The 25,164-nt window shown below is 39.1% G+C and overlaps 1 protein-coding gene across 6 annotated transcripts in view; it reads right to left on the bottom strand.

Moving 5' to 3' along the window:
* Positions 1-25,164, bottom strand: part of opcml (opioid binding protein/cell adhesion molecule-like) — a 2,217,520-nt gene that overhangs the window by 7,687 nt on the left and 2,184,669 nt on the right. For 2 of the 6 annotated variants that reach the window (XM_072593129.1, XM_072593128.1), the window contains 3 exons: positions 24,330-24,365; positions 10,271-10,342; positions 4,401-4,436 (listed from right to left, as the gene is read on the bottom strand). The exons of 1 other annotated variant lie outside the window; for it this stretch is intronic. In XM_072593129.1, the coding sequence (XP_072449230.1) occupies positions 4,401-4,436; positions 10,271-10,342; positions 24,330-24,365 (144 nt within the window). The remainder of the gene's footprint in view (positions 1-4,400; positions 4,437-10,270; positions 10,343-24,329; positions 24,366-25,164) is intronic. 3 more of the 6 variants (XM_072593130.1, XM_072593132.1, XM_072593131.1) reach the window with 3 other exon arrangements.

Genomic DNA, 25,164 nt, shown 5'->3' with positions numbered 1-25,164 from the left:
GTGTGAGATTGACTAAGCATGATGCCATACATGCTTACTGCTAGCAGCTATGAAAAGCTGCCAGCCTTTGAGTCTTTCTGCACTAAAAGGCGAGGTAAGACAGTAATAATGTGAACCTGAGAGTTTTAACTCAGGTGACAATGCACAGCAAGGCAGAGCTGCTGTTTACCTCCAAGCCAGTGCAAAGTGAGTGAGCATGAAGAAGTGAGTGAAGAGCTATATGGTGCAACTTGGTCTGATGCATGAGATCGGTGCCCATCCCTGCATACAAAGCAGCTTTGCAATGTTAACTCTAAAGTGTGGTCTTGAGGTGATGACCTGTATTCTAGTGAGTTGGAGTGTGCTATGATGATACAGTGAGGTTGGTGCACATCCAATGCCAACCTTCATTGTGGGCAGTCATGACCCATTGAGATGTTGGGGATTGTTGTCCCAATGTGGAGATTCCAAAGAGCAAGCAATGAACTGGAGCTGCCAGCAACCTGTTCAGACTTTCATATTAAGAGTTATTGCCACATTCTGGAACTATATTTAGTTTCTCTGCACTGCCTTGTACACTATTAAAGTATTTACAAATGAGCTCAGATTACAGAAAAGTGAGATATTAATACATAGGCCTTTCGCTGCTCACTAGAAAGATTTGTGTCCTGCCATTAAAACCTTGCCTGGAAATTGGACTGTTTTTTCCTCTCAATTGAGAATCTCATTTTTCCAATCGAATATACCACCTGACCTGCCATTTCCCACATTGCTTAGCGACTGGGAAGATTTCACCGATTGAATTCAATGGAGCAGAGTCTCAAACAGGCCATTATACAGGAGGCCATTGAGATACTGCTTGTTTTGTGTGACCAATAAAGTTAAATTTCCATGCCAATGTAAGTTATTTTATTTAATCCATGGGTTATAAGAATTACAAGATCTCTAATTCCCTGTGACAAGTTGGTGCTGAGTTGTGTTCTGAACCACTGCAGTCCTAATGAGGCACACCCACAGTGCTGGTAGAGTGACAATTCCAGGCTTTTGATCCAGCAACAATGAAGGAAAAATAATATAGTTCCAGAATGTGGTGAAGTACAACTTGAAGAATAAGCTGTTGGTATTCTCAAGTATCTTTTGTCATTGTTTTCCTGACGAGGGGACAGTGTTCCAAAAACTTGTGATTTCAAATAAATCTGTTGAACTATAATCTGGTGTCAGGTGACTTCTGACCTTGTCCACCCCAGTCCAACACCAGAACCTCCACATCATTTTTCTCCAGAGCCTTGGACTCTGTTTTCAAACAAACTTTGGTGAGTTCTTTCAGTGCATCTTACAGATGATACACACTACTGCTACTGTGTATCAGTGCTGGAGGGAGTGGTGGATAGGGTGTCAGTCAAAATACGTTGCTTTTTGTCTTGTTAGGTACTGAATTTCCTGAGTACTGTTGTTGTATTCACACAGGCAAGTGGAGAGTAATCCATTGCACTCCTGATTTCTGCTTTGTAGACAGTGGCTGGGTTCGGAAAATCAGGAGGTAACTAGATTTCTGAGTGATTCTGTGACTGGTTCAGTTAAGTTACTGATCAATAGCAATGCCCAGGATATTGGTAGTGGGAGATTCAGCAATGGCAATGGTATTGAATGTCAAGGGGAGATGGTTAGTTTTTTCTCTTGTTAGAGATGGTCATTCATTGCCTGGCACAATGCTAAAGATTCACTTTGGCTAACATTTTGAAAATTAAAAATAACTTCATATTTTCTCTATCTTTGGAAATCATGCATCATTTCTCTTTCAAAAATCATCTTAGATTTGACCCAGAACAACTCTGAAGTTTTGCTCCCTCCCAGGTGTGCAATGTTTGGTTTCCCTTTGCTAGACATTATAAAATATCAAATCTTTTGTTATTTTAATGCTTGCAAAAGTGTTAATCTATTTCGCCAGAATTATTTCCAAAAAAAGAGACTTATTTAGAAGTGATTCTTGCTTATCCAAGAAAAGGTCCTGTTACCTCAACATTTGATGGGCAGCTTATAATTCAATTCATTCAGAATACAGAACTACCTCGATTATCTGAAAGTCAATTATCCGAATTTTGGATTATCCAAACAAGATCTCAAGGTCTCTTAAAAACGTTATCTGTTATCTGAACAATTGGTTTTCCAAACAATCAGTTATGCAAACAAAAGACTCCCAGCCTATCTCGTTCAGATAATCGAGGTTGTTCCATAATGGATTCTCCTTCTTTCAATTGGGGAAGAATCTAGCCATTAGCTCTTGCTCTACAAAATGCCAAATTTTACTGTGAGTAAATAGCCGTAAGACTTTACTTTTAAAATTAATTCAAGGTTTGACCAATGTATTCTAAGAACATTCATTGAAATTTTGTAACTAGGTTTGGGAAGAAAAAGAGAGACTGACAATTACCAGACATGGTAGCAACTAACAGGGAAGAAGGCACAATTGAGAAGTCTTGAGGTAACCATGATGATTATGATGACTAACTAATTTAATGGAATCTCTCCAAAATGATGCTGTTTCTTTAAGGCACCCTCAGGAGTCTTTCAGAGACTACTTATTTTCTGCTTTTCCGTCATGTCCTTTTATTTTGTTAACATTATCTTGTCACTATTAAAAAGTTACTAGATGTTTTGTTGAACCAGCAATCTGTGATGCTATTGTATAAAATTCATTCTCACCATATCATCAAAATGATTGCTATTGATAAGCTGATTTACAGCGTGTTAATCCGTAATAGCACTTTCAGTATTAGATTAGATTCCCTACAGAGTGGAAACAGGCCCTTTGGCCCAACAAGTCCACGCCAACCCTCTGAAGAGCAACCCACCCAGACTCATTCCCCTACATTTACCCCTGATGAATGCACCTAACACTCCAGGCAATTTAGCATGGCCAGTTCACCGAACCTGCATATCTTTTGGACTGTGGGAGGAAACCCACGCAGACACGGGGAGAATGCACAAACTCCACACAGACAGTTGCCCGAGGCAATAACTGAACCTGGGACCCTAGTGCTGTGAGGCAGCAGTGCTAACCACTGAGTCACCATGCCACCCTATTGTGTTTTAATGGGGACAAAATGCCTATAATTTTCATTTGGAACTCCTCTTTCCACTAATACATCAGGGTTTTAAAACAAAGGAAATAAACTGCTGGCAAATGAGTGTGAAGTAGGCTGTTGGGCCTGTTACCCCACAGATCAATTTCAAAGTCTGCATCCTATATCCCTCAATATCCCAGCAACTGGTGCATCTGGAGGTAAATGCTGTGAATTAGATTTTTTCATTTCACTCTTCAGATCATATACTTTTTGTGTCACAAGTTTCTGGAAATGCAAATTGATAAAGGTGACAGTGAGGTTATGTGGGTTTTCAGTAGAAAAAGAAATGAAGCCAATGATGTGGGTAAGAATGAGAGCTGAGAGAGTATAGAAAATGAAACAGAGAGGGAAAGAGAGAATGAACACAGAGAGATAGAAAAGACACAAAAAGGAAACATAAGAAGAGAATTTGAAATTTACAACACAAATCCAGCAATTTATTGACAGTTATTGCAAGCCAATGATGACATTTATGGCCTCTTCATGTTTTCAGAAGCAGGAGCTGAGTGGAGTAGCACAAATGATCATGTAATTTCTGGAAAGTTCAAATTTCGTTGCCACAAATTGTTTTTTTCATATATTAAACTTATATTGGCACCTGAAAATACCATAACTACCCCTAAAATAGCTGAGCCATGAACCTTATCACATTCTCCTGCTGAGCCAACATTATTGAAAGTAACTTTTGCTAACAGGCCTGAATTTTGGCTTAAAAGTAAGCAATTAATCACATCATGGTCCTATAACATAACATTTTCAATGACCAAATCACATCTGTTAAGATCACTCTTCTCTCCACATTCTTTGGTGATCTTACCAGGGAATTAGGCTGTCTTCTTTTCCATGAGCAAAAACTTTCAAAATACTACATATCACAATAATGCATATATTAAATATTTCAGTGTACAATTTGAAATGGTCCAAAGCTATTGATGAAAACAGAAACACACACATGCACATGTTTACAATGCATTCACTACAACAAACTAGACAACTGGACCAGATCACTACAACTGTGCTAATTGAACTAGATGAATGGAAACACTACAAAGCAACAGACATTTTAAAAGGGACCTGAATACTGGGAAATAATGTATGGAGCAAATTTTACTAAGAAGCTATAAAGAGACAACAACGGTACTGGTATTGAAGACCAATTTCTTTGGGTTAATGGGTTAATTTGTTTGCTTGAACACCAGCAGCTAGTTTAGTATCATTTAGAACTCACAGAGACTGTTAAGTTGTAGTGCAGTTATAGTTTCTTTCATGCATTTTATTATTTTTTATTTTACAAACCTTTCCAATTTGCAAGAACTGTAGAAGTTTTCTCTTCTAAAAAAAATTGAAGAAAGCAAAAAAGCTTATGATCAACAATTTAAATGTAAACTAAGTTGCAACAAGAGTGTGGAGGAAACTTCAGTACAGGAATTCAGTTTTAGTCACGTGATGCAATTGAGGCCAAATCCAGATGAAATCACATGCAGTCTGAAATCAAAGGTCCAGTGTTACAAAAGGTGGGGATGCCAGTATCTGGCACAAAACTACTACAGGCACTACAGATGATGTAGCCAAAACAGGAGCAACTGCTGGAGAAAGTTTTGACCTCCCTTTGGCTGTCAAAACTCTCTCCTTTGGACCAGAACTTAAAGTGGCAAAATTGTCAGAAGAAGAGTTGGCAGAATTCTCACTAGCAATAAAAAATTCTGCAAACCATCTTATTTTATTTGAGCGCAAAGGAAAATGTTAATACCTGGCAGGTTAAATTATTGTCTTAATAATTTTAAATGCTCAAACCATGGGTTTCTCTTTTAAAGTTCCTTTTCCCATAAATGGATTGTTGATTCCAGAAAATTAGAACTGTATGTGGTTGATCCAAATGTAGGTTTTAAGAAGCTTTTGGCAGTCTTGACTGCTCAAGACTCACTCAGCAATGTTTATTAAATTAGATATTCAATTTAAGAAGCAAGTATGATTTCAAACTGAAGATATGATGAAGATTTGTCAATAGAAAAAAAATGATTTTGCAATTGTTCATATCATTGACCATAATGGTTATGGATTAATTCATAAGAGGACTGGTTTCCAACAATATACATTTTTAACTATGACAAATCATTAAAAAGAAGATTGCAACAGTATCAATGTAAATGATGCAAGTAATAAAACAGCACAGCTCAAAGCAATGTGCAGCAGTGTTTGCCAGAAATGTTAGTTCAAATATTTGATTCTTTATTTCTCCTTTGAATTTGTAGATACCATATGGTTATAATCATAAATATTATTCTGAAGTTTTCAACATTTCTTCAGCACAATTCTCAATTTGAATTTAAACAAACCACATTGTAGATCATATTATTTGAGGGAGAAGCAACATTAGTTACTTTAAAAGACAGATCGAGATGAATAGTTAAATGATACACTAAGTTAAACGTTACATGTTTTTCCACAAATAAAATGGAATTTTTACCTCACTGTACATAAAACCACCTTGTTTTTATTGTAACCACCACCTGTTCTATTTTAAATCAATGTGACTTCCATTTCTGATGTCATTTGAAACACTATTACGGTTAAATATGGAATAGTTAGATTGGTCTCCTGCTGCTTACTGCATGTAATGACATTGGACTCCTTCATTTCGAATACAAATCCTTACAGACTCCACAAATGGATTGATAACAGTTACAGAAGTTGTTCCTTTGCTCATAAATAAGTGAAATTGTTCTTCGTAGAACAAAGAATTTATCCTTAAAAATGTGCATCAGAATAACGTGAAACACATTATGAGTACAAGGATGTTTAACAGTAGAAAGGGTCAAAACATGTCTTTTTTATTCCTTTGGAACCTATTCTTGAATCCAAATTAAACTCAAGCTCTGAAAGTTTTCTTTGTCTGGATGCTGACATGTCAGTTTAGGAAGTGTCAATCAAGTTCTTAGTGGCTCCAGGGGACAAAATTGCTCATATATTACCATAAGTGAACATCCCACATAAGTTAAAGATTCCGTAAAGACTATTTGTGTGGATTGTTGAAAAATTCAAATTTGTAAGATTACACAGTGCCTTTTAGAGATGACGGAGAAATGTTATTAAGGTGGGGTTACAAATGAGATGAATTTGAACCTATGCTTGCAGGTGACATTAAGAACTGTACTAATGTTTAAGATTCCTTCCCAGACCAACACAAAGAACTCTTGCTCAAATCATCTGGCATTAGCTAATTTCCTGCAGCATGATGTGTACAACACTCAAAGCATTGTGTCATACACGGAAAGGTTCCCACAATATGTCTGACAAACCAAGTCTGGAAAACAACATCTTCATCTCCAAGTAACCACTTTAGTAACCACTCCCTAAGCAGTTGAAAATGCTACACAAATTTAGTATTGTATTCAGATGACTCATAAGTCAGCCAAGGAATCAAACAATCTCCTCCTATAATTCACAATGTCTTGCATGTCAGGGATTGCAATTGTATAAGTGCTTTCTGTGGCAACAATTGATTTTGGTTCAGAAGAAATCCTTTCATTGTTTAATAACTAAACAGAGATTAGTATGCCATTTAGTAGTGTCTCTGCTCTGACATTATTTATTTGTTGATCTGAAACCAGAAGAACAGGTTAAAGCCTTCCTACTTGTTCTGAGGCCATTCTAAAAATATTATGAGTGACACAAAATGTAGAACATAAAACAGTACAGCACAGGTATTGGCTCTTTGGCCCACATTGCCTGTGCTGACTCTGATATGGTTGGCTTTGGACTCACTCCAATGAGTTATATACTGTGTATGATCCATGCTGACATTTCAATGTAGAACGGAGACAGTGCTCATTTACGAGGTGATCCCTTTTAGACTGAGGCTCCATCTACTGATTGACTGACATAAAAAAAAGTCCACTACAATATATGAAGAAAAGGAGTGGAGTAGTTTTAGTCAGCACTTATTCCTCAATAAGTTTCATCAGTCACCAATTTATTCTATTCAAACTGACTCTCCTGCTTGCCTGCATAATAACATTTGCTGCTTTAATGTATTTATTTAGCATTAAGGTACATTACAGTGACCAAAGGACATGAAAGGTGCACTGAAATCTACTTAATTCTTTCCAAAACTTGAAAATGTGTCCTCTCAAGTCTCTGGAAATACCATGCACTCATCAATCATCATTATTGACTTCACCCAACGATTGGAGCTGACTTTGATGCAAACATGCTATAACAGGGGTGTCCAAACTTATTATATATTATTATGATTTGGAGAGGCTGGTGATGGACTGGGGTGTACAAAGTTAAAAATCACTCATCACCAGGTTGTCGTCCAACAGGTTTATTTGGAAGCACCAGCTTTCAGAGTGCTGCTCCTTCAACAGGTGGTTGGCTTAATGTTTTTCAAGACATCCAAATCGACATCATCCAGAATTTCCTTCTCCTTGGTGAGTACCGATGCAAAAGTAAGCATTAAGGATGTCATCCACTTCCTCTGGTTCCATACATAAATTTGCTCCTTTGTCCTAGAATGGACCTACCCTTTCCCTGGTTACCCTCTTACACCTAATATATGTATGAAATGCCTTCGTATTCTCCTTTATTCTACTTGACAAGGACATTTCCTTCTTACCCTCCTAATTTATTTTTGAAGGTCTTTTCTCCTTTCTCCTTTATAGTCCTCAAGGGCCTTGTTTGATTGCTTTTTCTTAAACCTTACATATGCTCCCTTTGTTTTAACTAAACTTAAAGCAACTCATAGCAACCTTGGATCTTCCTGAATCTTGCCATCCTTCTCCTTCATCGTCAGAGGAGCATGCTGGCCCTAATCACATGCTGAATGAGCAGCGCTCCGAAAGCTAGTGCTTCCAAATAAACCTGTTGGACTATAACCTGGTGTTGTGTTATTTTTAATTTTATATTATTATGCTTTTCTTTCTCAAATACAGGGCCACTGATGCTTTGTCTGGGGCTAGTGTTTGAGGGTCTGGTGAAGGATGAGGGAACGTGACAAGATTGTGGCAATGGGTGAGGAGGAGTAGTCTGACCTGGCAGGAGTGGGGGTGAAGAAGAGCTGGTGAGTTGGGGATGGTGATGATAATGACTTTCCTCAGTCTCTTTCTCACCCTTCTCCTTTGTTTTTCTCTCTATCACTCTCTTTTCTTGTCCCCAATCTGTTCCTCTGTCTCTTCCTCCTCCTTCCCCTCACCCTGTCTTTTCCGCCCTATCACTGCCTTTCCCATCCTCTCTCTTTCAGCTTTCTTCAGCCACTTCCAAAACCAAGCAAGAAACCTGATCCCTGCCTAGCCTTACATACACCAGTGGTGCAGACTCAACACCCATATCTTCTCCACATTTCGAAGTATTACTGTACGGGAAAGCTGCCGGGCTGTGGGAAAATCTGCAAAACTTTAGCAAAACCTGACAGCCTTGTACCTTCTAGTTTTTAACTCTGGTGGTAGGCAGGCTGGATACCAACTGCACTATGGCCTACTGGCAGCGCGATATACCTGCATAGTGGATGAAACTGCCCCCAAAAGTCCACAAAAGACCCTATATCCAATCATTCGAGAAAACCCACTCACATCAATAGAATGGAAGAAAATGAAGAACAGCTCTCTTTCAATCATGGGCTAATTCTTGTTCCTGCTTGTTCTTAATCACACAACTAACAGAGCCAGCAGCAGCCAATGTGGGAGGCAAAACATCTGTGATGGAAGGATTAATGAGCAGTCAGGTATCTGAGTGTTAGCAGCTAGGGCCTTGCTGTGAGGAAAAATCACCCGGGAGCGGAAGTGAAGGGATAGGTGTGAATAGGGATGGAGGCACATGGGGTGGGGAAAATGGTGGCTGGGAGGAGCTGGGGTTGAGATCCAGCAGCCATTTTTGTGACAGTGTGTCTATGTCTTAGAGCAGTTTGAAAATCTCCGCTGGACCAGATTTCATTGGATTTATATGTGCATTTTATGAAATCACTATTCATTTTGACTATGCAATGTTTCTGAACAAGATAATCAGCATATACTGGCATGGTTGTATACAAAGAGGGAACATTGATGATTAAGAGATGCATCATTGCTCTTGTGACGATTCAGTTCTCTGGTTAAAGAAATATGGTTGAAGAATAGAACAATGCATCTGTGTAACATTAGGGGAGGGAACAGCGCCTGATCATGGCACTACCTGAGTAAGGTAGTGTTTGGCAAAATATGAATCCTCCATTTTGAAGAAAACGGGAATGTGGAGTTGAGGATCATCACATGAGCCATGATCTCTTGAATGGTAGGGCAGACTTGATGCACTCAATTGCTAACTTCTGCTCTTATATCTTACGGTCTGAGATAAATATATTTATGTAGAACACAATACTTCACAGTTGAGAGTCTAACATTCTTCTATTCAGATTTTAAAAAATTCACAAAATCCAGTATTGAATTATTACAGCAATACTCAACTTTTCATTGTTTTATGTTCCAAACTACTGGAGACGAAAAGAGATTTTTACCACATCTAGGAGCAAAATGTCATTGAAGGAAGGCAGAAAAAATTAAATCCCAATCGCCATTTCAAACAATAATAGATTTTCATTTATGGGAAGGTGATGGCAGAATGGTAAAGTCACTGAGCTCGCAATCCAGCAACTCAGGCTAATATTAAGGCTGGCACTCCAGCAGCTCAGGCTAATATTGAGGCTAGCAATCCAGGAGCTCAGGCTAATATTGAAGCTAGTAATCCAGGAGCTCAGGCTAAAACTGAGCGAGCAATTCAGAAGCTCAGGTTAATGTTTTGAGGATCAGGGATTAACTCCAGCTATGGGAGATGGTGAAATTTGAATTCAGTAAAAAACTGGAAGAGAAATTAATTTAATGGTAACCATGCAGCCAATGCTGACCGTCATCAAAATGCATCTGTGTCAATAATATCTTTTAAGGAAGGAAATCTGCCATCCTTATCGAGTTGTACATACGTGTAACTCCAAACCCACAGAATGTGGTTAACTCTTAATTGCCCTCAGGACATCTTGAGACAGCTAATGAATGCTCACCGAGCCAATGATACTTACATGAACTTATATTAAAAACAAGATTCAGCAGTAAAAGCTGAGTTTGATATTATTTGGTTATGATGACATTTAAAAAGAGTTGCATCTTCATTCCATTGTGGTGAAGAATTTAAGGTACCTGCATTGGTTATCTGTTGAAATCGACAAAGGGGATATTCCCTTAGATGATCTTTAGCTGACTTGAAGAATGCTATGAATGAAATGGAAGCAATTCAAAACACTTGCAAATGAAAACAGAAATTTCAGTGACTGACATACAAATGTCAACAATTTGAGACAACATCATATGATGTAAAATGTCTGTAAGCTGGCTGTCAAAGGGTTAAATAGCACACGGGATTATTTGTGCTTTGAACTGTGAAATTTTATGCTTATGACTTTCCAAATATTTTGCAGGATATGTCTTTAGAATAACACTGAACCCCTCTGAAAACTGGGTTCAACTTTGATAGAGTGATGCTCTGTGGTATACTGTTTGATTTTGCTGACACAAGGCTCAAAGAGTTGGCCACAGTAACAGTTTGCAGGAGTGTTATGCACAGTGTGGCTTTGCCATTTTGTTGGTGGCTGGTGAACGTTGGGAGGAGAGGGGAAATACATTTAGTCCACTTGGTTTCTTGAACAACTAAGAGCTCAACTGGAAAATCATAGGAACTGCAACAATGTGGGAAATGGTGGTTTGGTGTTGTTGGCATTAGACTTGCAGTCCAGAATCTCAGGCAGACTACTATAAGGACAACAGCACAAATATCATCATGACACCAAATGGAATTTAAATTCAGTTCTAGGTTTGAAAACTAGTTTCAGGAAAGCTGACCACAAAATTATCAATTGTTATTAAAACCTATCTGGTTCATTAATGTCATTTCGGGAAGGACATTTGTTATCTTTACCTGGTCTGGCCTACAGTACCCTCAAGCACTGCCCAAACTACTATCCTATCATCATCCATCTACCACCAATCACGATCAGTCAAGCCTCACATCTAACACAACCAGGCTTCAAGAGACAATCATATTCTCATCACATCTATACGTTTTACATGTTGCACATAGTGGATGGAAGATGGAGACCCCCTCGATGCTGGGTTAGTGACAAAAGGACATTTAATCGGGATGAGTACATTCTTGCCACCTACCCTGCCCCATCCCAACCCCAATTAAGTCAATAGCAAGAGGGACAAGGACAGTTATCAAGTCCGTTCTCTGTTTGAAGTGCATAAGTGTCCACATAAGGGCTAAATACCGGGCATCATCGCACTGTCACTGATATTAAGTGAGTAATGGGTCAAGCTTTGTCATGTGGCATAGATGAGAAGCATTGATATATTTTACTTACCGAGTCCCAGGGGTTTGGGCTTGCTGGGGAGCTATATTCAAAGGACACGCTGAGAGTCACATCTGCTGTTTTTTTTGCAACTTCTCTACACTCTGCCTTCCTGAGTCCCTCATCTCTTAAAGACTCTCCCGCTACCAATCATTGATAGCCTGGGACAGCTTTCAACAACTTTCATTCCAGCAGCAGTTGGCACCTCCTTAGTGACAATGACATTCAGAAGAGTTCCTGGCCTCTGGCTGACCAGCAACTCTGCAAAAGTGAGAGCTCTGCCCCCAGGGACCTGATCACTGAGAATGGTTTGTTGTTTCCCTCTTAACTATCTGGCATTTATGATTGGGGTAGTGATTGTAATGAGATCAGTCAGGTAGACATCATTGAATATGAGTTCCCTGATTGCGGCTATTAATCTGGTCCAATCTGGAAGCCCTGGTTGACAGATAAAAGCAGGAGTGTCCGGTAGTGTGGGGGAAAAAAAAGAAAAAGAAAGAAAAAAAAACAAAAAAAAGCAGGATTGTCAGATATTCTGTTCACAGTGAGAGCTGGCTCTGACAGAAGTGGATCAGTGTCATGGACTTTCCACGTATAAATCAAGGGTTATTCTGTGATGGGATACCAGCTTCTTTGGAGTTATTCCTGTGGCAACGAGAGCAAAGCATGCTCCTGAAGAAATTTGCTTGTAATTGTCGTCTTTAAGCTGGGATAAGCATTTCTGACATTGCGCCATTATTCAGGAAGCTTGATTCATTCGCGTCTACCATCAGTGACTTGGCCCAGTATGTGAAAAGAATATTTTATTTATTCCGGGCAAATCACACTGCGGCAAATGAAAATCAATGATTAATTCTCCTGACAGCTTGTGGACCACAGTTTTTGTGGCTACTAGGAGCCAAATGTTCTCTGGGTCACCAGATACTAAAATCTTTCAAGAGTTAATGGATTCAGTGAAGGAAAATTATGACCCAAAGCCCCCTCTAATCCTGAGACACTATCAGTTTTACTCAGCATTCCAAGAACCAGGGAAATCCATGTCAGGATTTTTGACGAGGTTAGGATGACTGGTATGTGACTTTGGTCTAAGCCTTAATTATATGCTGCAAGACCATTTGGCATGTGGGATTAATGATGCAACCATGCAGAAGCACCTACTAGCTGAAGCCCAACTGGATTTCAAACAGTCGTTAGAATATGCGGCAAGTGGAGCACATGAGTTGGAAGGTGGAACTCCAATGGAAGTGGACAGCCTTGTCAGTCCGACTGAGCTTGGGGAACATCACTTGAGTGAAGGCAAATGCATAGCCTCACTCAAGACATATCCTGAACAAAGGGACTCTCGGTCAGCACGAAACAAAACCAAACATTGGTTAAAATTTTCTACAGGATCTGGGCCAGGAATCCATTATAGTTGCTGCTGGTATGTGGATTTGAAACAGGAAAAGAGTCCCATTAGTCCTAAACTGATGAAGAGAACTCATAGGCCAGTATCCAGTAGACAGCAGACCCTGGAAAATCCACCTACATTTAGAACAGAGAATATAGAGCAGTACAGCACAGTACAGCTCGTTTTCTCCATGACATTGTGCTGAGCATTTATTTTTATCTATGATTAACTTAACTACACACTCTTCGATTTACTGCTGCTCATGTGCTTGTCCGTTTTGTTTTACATTGCTTAGCAACATGCAAATCAGAACCAATAAAAATAAATATTGGATGAAATGGTCACCCAGTTCTAATGGAGATGGATACCAGCGTGGCCATTTCAACAAACCACTCTTGAAATTCACTCTTGACTCCAACCATTAGATTTGTGCAAAACCTTGGCTAGAATGAGAACCTATAGTGGGGAATCTTTAAAAGTAAGGGCCCAATTTAGGTTCTGGTTGCACATAAAAAGCATCTGGTTCAGTTACCGCTGATTGCAGTAAAAGGCTCAGGCCCAAGCTTGATGAGGTGAAATTGGTTGAGAAAAATTCACTTAGATAGGCTCAACAATTTTCAAATAGAAAATGGCTACCTGAGTGAAATTCTCATTAAATACCTGGAAGTTTTTCAGAGAGATCTAGGGACTATCACAGAAGCCAAGACCACCTTGCATGCTGACGTGCAAGCAATTCCATGATTCTGCCAGGCACGGCAAGTGCCATTTGCCTTACGGGCAAAAGTAGAAGCAGACATTAGGAGGCTGGCAAGCGAAGGAATCATCAAACCAGTCCAGTTTGTAGAATGGGAACACAGGTCATAATGATAGTGAAGCGTGATGGTTCGGTTCACCTTTGGGAATTTTAAACAAATGGCAAACCACATTTTGCAGCTGGATAAATACCCACTCCCTCATATAGAGGAGTTATATGCAAAGCTGACAGGGGGAAGTTGTCCTTCGCGAATTAGGACAAAAGCCAAGCTTGCAATTGTGGTTGGACAAGGATTCCCAAAGGTGTCTGCAGTTAATACCCATAGCATTCGTAAGCATGATAACATGCAAATAAGCAGGACTTGGACGTTTCTCCCAGGTGCCGTCTGTCTTACAAAGGGAACAATGTGTGTTCCAGGTACCCCAAGTCAGCTACCTGGGCTATAGAGTCAACAAGACTGGGTTACACCTGTTGAAATACAAATTGGGGGAGATCAAAGGTGCCCTGGCTCCCACACCTGTACCAGAATGTAGGACTTGCCTTGGGCTGGTAAATTACTGGTGAAAGTTTATATGTAACCTGACCTCCATCCTGGCACAGTTGCATCAACTCCCAAAAAAAGGGTCAGCATTAGAAATGGTTGCGTGGCCAAGCCAAAACTGTCAGGGAAGTGAAGAAACAGCTATCATTCTCTAAGATTTTGGCACATTGGCAAGATCATGTATTGACATTCAATGCCTCCCCATATTGCATCTGGGGAGTACTAGCTCATATGTGGCCCAATAGAGAGGAACGTCTAACAGAGTACACTACCAGGACTTTTGTTAATGCAGAGCATAAATACACCCAGATAGAGAAGGAAGGCTTGCTGTCATATTTGGAGTGAGGAAGTTATACCAATGCATTTAAGGACATAAATTTGTGGTAATAATGGACTACAGCCCCTGCTAGGTCTACTTAAAGAGGACAAGGCAGTGCTGCCTGTTGCTTCAAGTCAAATTCAGTGGTTGGCTCTCATACTAAGTGCTTACAATTAGAAGTTGGGACACCATCCAGGAGGGCATGTCGCGAATGTATGTGCATTGAGCCGCCTCCCACCCTGGCTACTTATCCATTGTCATTGCCTTGCCTGCCAGATATCCAGCTGAGATTGCCACCACCCTATGCTGAGATAGTCAATCCTTTCAGACACAGTACTACTAAAATGTTTTGTTCTTTGACGGCAAATATATCCTCCTTCACTGACAGTTAGCAATCTTTCATTCGCCATGCTACAAATACTGAGATGGAAATACAGAGCAGCTCCAGGGCAGAAAAGGATACAAGAAAAACATGCACACAGTTGGACAGAGAGGAAGTAGAATCCTTTTCTGTTGTTATACAGGATAGAGTTGATTTACAGATACGACAAATTAATGTGTGCACAGTCAACAGCACTCTGCATTGTTGGGAAACTCGCTGTCTGATTAAATCCCAGTCTTGAGCTGCCTGCCCATCTCTGGCAAGAGGAAATGAAATGTGGTTCGATCTTTTTGAGGAGAGAACCTCAGTGACTTCCTGCTTGCAACAGTGGATAGAAGATTGACAGGCACTGTTAATATCACCCAGTTTCAGCCTGGCAGATGTGTCAAGGTTCATTGCCTTCCAGATGTTAAGGAAACCACTGCAATGCCCTGCTATTAGCTTCTAGTTGTGGCCTATTTCCATTGACCCACCCTCTTTGAAGCACAGATAGACAGGTTTGCCTTCTAGCCAGGTTGGCATCCAAGCAGAGTCGAGGCCTGAATCAGTGAGAAAGTTGAGTATGGGTTTAGCAGGGGTCATATGTGGTGAAGGACTGTCAGAGGTGCTTGGAGAGAGATTCGAGGACAATTTGGATGCAAAACGGGAGTGGGGATGAAATCATAGTCCTTGGGTTGAGGAGGCATCAGAGACTTCAGGCAGAGTTCTCATGGGTTGGGAGTGAAATCAGAGTACTCTAGAAGGGATCTTCAAGCACGAGGAACATGGATCATCAGAGATGATCAGAATGATTGGGGCTGTACACCTAATTGCTAGCTGTTGTTGAAGTAAGCACATTGGATTCAACAGAACAATGGAAAGGCATTTAGCCCCTGGATCCAACAGTCCTTGCCTTCCACGAGCCAACAGTTTCCTGCAGCTCAAAAAAAACTAGCATCTGGGGTTAAATTTGAAATAACGTGTACCCATGTCTGCACTAACATAGTGTCCAGTTTGCTTTATTACATAAGTTTCTGTATTACATAACTTTCTGTGTGGACAGCAGAGACCAGTTTGGAGCTGTCAGGCACTTTTGTAGCATCTGAAAAAAAAAGTGCTAATGAACCCAATTTCTCAGCCAATATCTTTAACAACACAATTAGTTGCAACCCACTGGAAATTGTGTTTATATAACCTAGAGCTCATTAAAACAAGACAGAAGCCACTTTCTTTGGAATATGAAACAGCAAAGGTTTTAGGAAGAAGAGTGATGATTTCAACTGTTTATTGCACTTAGATCAATTTAACTCAGAGGGGTGAGAGATGAAAAGGTGAAAGGAACTGGGCAGAAAAACAATTTTAAAATGTGTCTGTTTTAATCAAATAAGATGACTCACCTTTGCTAATTAATATGGTATTTTCAGAAATTCCTGGCGGCAAGTTGGATTGGTTGAAGAGGGCCTGAAGAGCAAACTTAGCTAAAAATGTACTGAACCTAGCAGTGGAATAAAATGGGAAGCACTCATACTCACGTGATTATCACTAAATTATATCCTTCTATTTAGAATTCTCTAATCAGATATCTGTTGAGGTCAAATTAAGAAATATTTAATCTGCATCATCCAAGTCAATGCCTACATATTCTTATTCATTGACTGTACAATGAAGCCAGCAATGCGACATGACCACAAAGTGTTTTTTTATTTTTTCACCAACATGCATTAGTGTGCGGGAATGTACTTGGGTCCCTAAGTATTTTATTTACATGGCTTTCTCCTGCCTGTAATTTTGCACCACAGTATTGCATCTGAATGAACACTGAGTGGGAATTTATAAGTGGTAACTGTGACCATCTCAACAAACCTACAATTGTGTATCCATAGAGTGTAATATCCATCTCCACAATTATACAACAAAGTTACATCCAAATGGAACTTGACACTTAGGCCTGATTATAGGTTGTCAGCTATTACGTCTTTCTACAATATAAAATGCGCTTTTTAAAGATAGTTGGGAGGAAAGAAGGGTTAACAAGTCTTGGCATTATATTCACTATATAGAATATTCAGGAACTGATTTGAGTAAACAAATTCCAATATGATAACTGTTCTTACAGAGGCAGAACTGTGGGACAGTGGGCGGCACGGTGGCACAGTGGTTAGCACTGCTGCCTCACGGCGCCAGAGACCCGGGTTCAATTCCCACCTCTGGCGACTCTCTGTGTGGAGTTTGCACCTTCTCCCCGTGTCTGCGTGGATTTCCTTCGGGTGCTCTGGTTTCCTCCCGCAATCCAAAAATGTGCAGGTTAGGTGAATTGGCCATGCTAAATTGCCCGTAGTGTTAGGTGAAGAGGTAAATGTAGGGGAATGGGTCTGGGTGGGTTGCGCTTCGGCGGGTCGGTGTGGACTTGTTGGACCGAAGGGCCTGTTTCCACACTGTAAGTAATCTAATCTAATCTAGAACTGTTTGCGTTCCAGTTATTTTCCATTTTTTAGTGAAATGCTCATTATTGCTACCTACACATTTTTAACAGTGATCAAAATGTAAAGTGCAGAACAAGTCTCACTTAAATACAGTTATGAAACTTTAGTTGAGCAGGACCAACTGAATTATTTAATTTAGCAGCATATCTACATTTAATGTAGTTGAAAGGAATTAAGTCACAGATCTCTATATTTAACAAATCAAATGTTAAATTAGAATTAGTTAACTCATTGATTTATTTTTAAAAAGGCAGAGCTGTCTCTTTTTCAGAAATAGAGAAAGCAGAACCCCAATAGCTTCCATCAAAGAAAGTAATCTTGGAGATCAAAGTGTATGAGATAAACAAGCCTGTGATCATTGGGCAGGAATAGGTCATTTATCACTTTTCTTCCCCCAATTAATCATTAATGTTAGCTCAAGTATTTTCCATCTAATTTCAATATGAAATAAGACAATTCTTTAGCAAAAGTTTTGTCAGTGCATATCATTTTTTGGGGGGGAAGCAAGAAACTGTAATGTTGTAATAAATGGACACAGTGAATATTATATGATTACTTACATGATGAAAATGAAAGAAGATAAAAAGCAGAACACGTCAAGTCCCCATGAGATTGAAAGAACAGACAGAAATGGAACAAAATAATAAGTTAGTTGAACAGCAACAAACACACCACCTGGGATACCACTTTTTGCACTGACAGGGTATCATTAGCATGAATTCCAATTGAACACTTTTGTAAGTTGAAATTGCTGTAATCTAGCCCAGTACAGCCAAGTAGTTCATCTGTTTGGTTTCCATTCTCTGTCTCTGAATCAAATGATGTCCACAGTCTGGCATGCATGGCAACATGAGGTAGGAAAATGTTGCAAATGCAATGTCACGTGAATATATTCCAGGTTTCAGTGACAAATTTATGACAAATAAGTCTCCCAGTGAGGGAACATGACAAAACCAAAGTAAAGTCTTACGATTGTACTGCATTTATGAATAAGGAAATTCCTGTTCCAATGAAAGTATGGCGCAAAATGAAATCACAAGGAAACAAAAATAGCAGAAATAATCACAGTGAAGTTATGCTGCACACTGCTAATGTGTGACGTATTCACTGAAAATCATAGAATCTTTACAGTGCAGGAAGAGCCCATTTGGCCTATCGACTCTGCATCCCCCACCAAAGAGCATCTCACCAAGACCCAGCCCCTTACCTTATCCCCATCACCCACATTTATCATGGTAATCCACCTAATCTGTACACTTTTTTTGTCTGTTGTTTATTATTTGGAATGGCTTATTGGGCTAGATGTTCAATTAGATGCAGAGATGAATTTCAGTGTGTGAATGGCCACACTTAGGAATTTCTGAATCCTGTGCCTTGACATTGGAGAAAGCACCATCATTATGATTTTGATTGAAATAGCTGAAAAAAAACATTGAGGCTTGAAGAAAACCTACATCTGAAAAAATATCTAATACTTGCTCCCTAATGCTGATTCAGGGACATTTTGCTTTGAAATTTTAAATGAACACCTTCTGTTTTATCTTTCCAGAAAGTGCAGTCATTTTTTTTAAAGCTGTGGTCATTACCAATGCTTGGGTGAGTTTCAAATGCCAAAGCAAGTCTTCTATTCAACTGAGAATAAATAGTTTCAAGAAATCATAATTACAGATTAGGCTTCATGACAAGATTCTTTTCTCACATGACAAAATATATTTTATTCTCAGTATCAATGAGTGGAGACCTCTTTACGGTGGTATAATGTCCATTTAGAGTCATAGAGTCATAGAGATGTACAGCATGGAAACAGACCCTTCGGTCCAACCTGTCCATGCTGACCAGATATCCCAACCCAACCTAGTCCCGCCTGCCAGCACCCGGCCCATATCCCTCCAAATGCTTCCTATTCATATACCCATCCAAATGCCTCTTAAATGTTGCAATTGTACCAGCCTCCACCACTTCCTCTGCAGCTCATTCCATACACGTACCACCCTCTGTGTGAAAACATTGCCCCGTAGGTCTCTTTTATATCTTTCCCTTCTCATCCTAAACCTATGCCCTCGAGTTCCCCACCCCATGGAAAAGACTTAGCCTATTTACCCTATCCATTCCCCTCATAATTTTGTAAACCTCTATAAAGTCACCCCTCAGCCTCCGATACTCCAGATAAAACAGCCCCAGGCTGTTCTGCCTCTCCATGTAGCTCAAATTCTCCAACCCTGGCAACATCCTTGTAAATCTTTTCTGAACCCCTTCAAGTTTCACAACATCTTTCCGATAGGAAGGAGACCATAACTGCATGCAATATTCCAACAGTGGCCTAACCAATCTCCTTGTTTTTCCAAAGAATGTAATTTTTTTTCATTAAGAGTGAATAGAATTTGAGAAATGTACATAGTGCATACCAGATGTGTTTTTATAGAAATAAGAACAGAAATTGCTGGGAAGACTCAGCAGGTTTGGCTGCATCTATGAAGAGAAATCTGCTGAGTTTTTCCAAAAATTTCCATTTTTTTTTCCGATTTCCAACATTCACAGTTTGTTAGTTTTTTTTGTTTAAAGTCATTATAAAAGATACATGTGAGATGGCCTGAGTGATCTGAAGTGGCATGAAAGTTACACAAGGAACTCAGGAATGGCATGGGATGTTTTGATGATCTGGATGCATATGGCAAGTGCAAGCAGCAGAGAGTAATTTGGTGGGGTATGGCCTAGTCTGTGTTTGTGAGGAAATTGATGAGAAAGAAAAGGGCGAGTTAAATTTGGAAACCTAAATAGCACACTCCTGCATAACTCACGAATGGCACCATGACCATAACCGCAGTGTGGAAACTCAACGCAGCGTGGAAAGTTTGAAACAGATTGAATGCGTAGTTTGCAAGCTGTGAAAGTGCACATCTAATTGTTTCCTATGCCCAACAAAATGATTAGATTCATTATCTCTGTTAAAGTGCAAATAAAGGGACTCACTATGAAGCCTCAGTGCTCTTTTATATATGTTATATCACTCAAAACACTGCTTCCTCACAGTGCTAGAGACCTGGGTTCAATTCCTGCCTCAGGCAACTGTCTGTGTGGAGTTTGCACATTCTCCCCGTGTCTGCATGGGTTTCCTCCGGGTGCTCCGGTTTCCTCCCACAGTCCAAAAATGTGCAGGTTAGTTGAATTGGCCATGCTAAATTGCCTGTAGTGTCAGGTGAAGGGGTAAATGTAGGGAATGGGTCTGGGTGGGTTGCTTTTCGGAGGATTGGTATGGACTTGTTGGGCCGAAGGGCCTGTTTCCACTCTGTAAGTAATCTAATCTAATCTAATCTAATCTAAAAGGATCAAAGGGTGGAATTGCATGTCTTAATTATAATTAGATTGCGTTTAAAATAGAAACTTATACCAAGGAAAGCAAGCCTTACATTTGGACCAAGAGAAACAAGTTTGCATTTACAATTATGTTGGAGTGTTGTGCCAAAAAACATTGGTATTAGAAATGTTCTAAAAACACAACATTTTTGCCAGTAACGTTAAATATAAGAATATCAGTCATTCCATAGGGTTGGAAAGTAACTAGGCAGTCTTCAATAATTTTCTAGAGCTTTTTGCTAATGGTTGCATGAGGGTACTCCATTTATCCTCAGTGAAGTACTTTACATTGTTTTACCCAATTTGCTGCCTCTCCCTGATGGCAGAGCCTAAGGTTAGAGGCTAGCATACAGAATAGTTTGTGTCAATAATTGGAGTGAAGATATGAAGTGCATTAACATGATAATTTATAAAAAAATGCAACCCTCAAAATGCTGAACTGTGTTAAACAAAGGCAAATAGTCTAGCGAAGAATATGAAAAGTGCCACAGCTCTGTGTTCAATTATCCTGAGTGATCTCCCACTCTACAAACTTTGAAGTTTTAACTGTATATCTGGAAAATTAATGCAAAAACTGGGATAGTAATCCTAAATATGAAAAATAGGCAAATCTACCACAGGAGCTAACAATAACTTTTGATAGATCAGCAAAGAATATGTTAACCTACATTGCACTGACTAACTTGGCAGTAATTGCTTTATTAATGTAACTATATTCTCTGCCTTCCAACCTACAATTGCAGAAACTGTCAGTTTTTTTTTATATGATTGTATTTATTTAAATACAGGATTAAATTAGGAGTTCCGCATACCATCCACAACAGTGGTTAGAAAATTGGCTGTAAGCTATGAATGTAAATTTATAATACAGACTAAACAATAGATAATGAAACTTAATTAATTGAAATAATTCAAAAGTTCAATAAAATTTGTCAATAGTTTACATATAGTACCAATGTCTGAAATTGTTTAAACATGAACTGTGTCTAATTTTCTCTGAATTATTCATGTGTTAAGACAGTTTTTTTTTAAATGCTGTTAACTAAAAAACTTTCTTATGTATAATCTCCAAGTAATGGACTTTTATGAGCATTAAGTGCAAGGATGCAGCTGACACATGAAGTGAAGCATAATTGATTTTGTGTAAGCGTTTTTCTCAACAAGCTGAATTGACAACTGAAAAACAGTTTCTGCTTTTCCCTTTCACAACGCCAACCTTCCAGGAGGTATATAGCATTAAATGGAAGAGGAATTTATTCTGTGCTGCTAAAATGGGCGATACTTTTTTCACTGAAATGAGAATGCTGTGAAAGGACGTCACTTTACTGTTGCTTTTCTCCTTATTCCAAACCTGATTTCAGAAGAAATAAAATGTCGTTCTGTTTATGATGAAAGGATTTGGTTTGAAGCAAAGGTTTGGGCCTTTCTCTTCCCCCAGTGTTTGGTCTGCGTTCTTGTTTCTACACATTTAGATTGACAGATCAGAAAGCAAACTTAGACTTTGTGCAAAGTGCTCTGTGTTTTGACAATTTGACAACTTGCAGTGTAGTCCTGGAGTTAGGTTCCAATCTGAATGCACAAAGACAGGGGTGGTTACTGGGCAAGATGGGGTGAGGGGTTTGGTGGTAAAGGAGGCAGCATTTGACAGGAGAGCACCTTCTATTGACACTTCAAATCCAGAACAGGATCAAACCAAGTTGCAAAATGCCAAAGACAGTTGATCAAATCTTTTGAAACTTTGAATTTTTGAAAAAGGAAATATCTTTCTATTCCACCTACATATAAATCAAAGGAGTTGATGAATATTCCAAAAAGTGTATGAAAACATTGCATTTCTAAAACATCAGATTAATAAGTTTCTTTTAACGTTTCTCCCTTTTAAACCAAAGCAGATATTAAGTCTTTTTTGTGGAATACACAGGAATCAAATCAACAAAGCCTAATTTTAAATATTATATTCATTTCTGCCATGGGTTGGAAATAAGGTAAATAGACACTTGTACAAATACAACTGGTGTTATTGATATGTACTGCTTCATCAATAGTCCAGAATTTAATTGGTTTTGATGACATTCAGATATCATGTTACGGAAGTCAAAAATGCATAATATAGGATGCAATGAAGAAATATTATCATAGAATCCCTCCAGTTTGGAAGCAGACCATTGAGCCCACTGACTCCACTCTGACCCTCTGAACAGCATCCCACCTAGACCCACCCTGTAACCCTGCATTTCCCCTGGCCAATCCACCTAGACTGTACATATTTGGGCTATGGAGGAAATCCATGCAAATATGGGGAGAATGTGCAAACTCTACACAGACAATCCTTTGAGCAGGAATCAAACCTGGGGCTCTAATGCTGTGAGGCAGTAGTGCTAACCACTGAGACACCCAGTTTTAATAGTGGCATGGAGCTTTAATTGAAGCATTATTATGGAGCTTTAATTGATTCATCTTATAATTTGCAGAAACTTCCTCCAAGACATTGAATGAGTTGAATTGAATTCATGACAAAGTAGTTTGCAGCTGGTCTATAAGCCAAAAGATTCAAATAGCAATATTGTATTTCAATCAAAGATCCTTATGCCAAGGATATTTTAGTCCAAAATGCAAGCATTCAGAGCTGCATTCATTCCCTCTCAATGATAAATTTCACCTTTTGCAATTGTTTATTATTTTACTATTGTTTGCTTGCTTTGTTTCCTTTGCTTGTCGAATTGGAATTATTTATTTTTGGCATGGTAACAAATGAGAACTCTGTGCCTACTGGCTAATGTAAATTTATTATAATGCAGACCTGAAATAACTCCACAGAGGCCAGTATCCTATCACAGAGTCACATTTTATTGACACCTTGGAGAGCCCTTGACACTGATCCAGCTCTCTCAGAGTGAACAGGATGTCTGGAACTCCTGTTTCTATCTGTCAGACAGAGCTCCTGGATTGGACCAGATTAACAGCTCCTATCAAGGAACTTGTAATTAATGAGGTCTATCTGCCTGACCTTATTACAAACACTACAAGACCCTTCCTTAATTCTTTTATAAGCAATCACAATTTATCCTTCACAATTACAAGGACTTTTAAAAATATAAATTGATAGGTCATAAACTAAACTTTGGAAAAATCAAGCAAACTTATCCTTTAAAACATCTGGAAATTGGTCCATCTGTTGTGTTGGTTCAATTTTCCTATTTAATATGTTTTCTTGCAGTCTAATGGAATTGCCTCATATTGAAACGATAACAATGGTAGATGGACAAATAGTTCAGCTAACCTGCTCAATAATGTTTGAAACTGGATGAGAAGAAAGAAAATAATTTGACTAAATCTTCACATTGTATAATTTAAGACATGAGATCAGCAGTACAATCGACCAGTTTGGCTTCAGTATCCATGGATTGTGCACAACAACACTGTAGTTTAAAAACAAATTGTTTTAAAGACAATTATTTCACTCCTCTTGTTGCAATTAGCATGAAATTATTCTCGAGATGTTGGCAACAAAATTGCAATTTGTTGTTGGCTCTTTGCTTCCAGAAAATTATGTTATAATTCTGATAAGCCCTGGCAGTGCTGAAAGAGGACCCATCCCTCATGCAGTAAAGGAGATGCAGCCACAGAAATGACAGTGCTCCGTACTGACCTTGAATCTGAGTCGAGCTCGTAGGCTCACTTACTTCTATAATCGGAGAAAATGGTGAAGGGGGAAGCAGGGAAGGGAAAGAAATGCAAAAAATATAGTTTACATATCCTTACAATTATGGCACTGAGCAATAATGTGAAGCTAATGACAACACACATGCAATAAAATGAACCTGAAACAGAATGAAGGTTACACTTTGTTCATGGTGGTGCCTTTTGAGATTAAACTGGGAGGAAGTCTCCGTTGTTCTAAGTGGCAACAAAATGTTCAGAACAATAATTCAACAATTATCACCACACTCTGCATTTTCCACCATTTCCCTGGCAAATAGTTCATTCTCGGGACTGGAGTGAGACGCCACACAAACTGATTAACGAATGAAAGCTTAACACAACAATGAGGGCACTGATAGAACAGTTTGGAGGGCTTGTGTTTTACCATACACATCTCCCTATTTCTTTCTTGCAGTGTACCACTGGTTTAGATATATACTCTTTGTTGACCATTGGGGAAAGAGGTTTGAGCTACCTTGAGCTGGAACTTGCAGCACCATTGCAAAACTGTGTCTGAGGCTTTGTCAGTATGGCAGAGAATGCAGTGACTGTAACACAGGATGCTTCTGATCACAAATTTTAAGACTTAAGAAAAAAGGATCATTTATGGTATAAAACTGGGCTGGGGTCTGGCAGAAGACAGGTGGAACTTGAAAACCATTCCTGCATAACCTTAGTCAGTTTCCCGGAGAAGTGTAAATTGTTCTGAGCACCATTTATGTATTTTAACAAAGTCAACATAAGGAGTGAAAATTTCCAAACAGATATCTGTATATTAAGTC

The sequence above is a fragment of the Chiloscyllium punctatum genome, chromosome 23 (genome assembly GCF_047496795.1).
Source record: "Chiloscyllium punctatum isolate Juve2018m chromosome 23, sChiPun1.3, whole genome shotgun sequence".
Lineage (NCBI taxonomy): Eukaryota > Metazoa > Chordata > Chondrichthyes > Orectolobiformes > Hemiscylliidae > Chiloscyllium > Chiloscyllium punctatum.
Note: the sequence above shows the minus strand (reverse complement) of the source record. Positions and strands in the feature narration are given on the sequence as shown.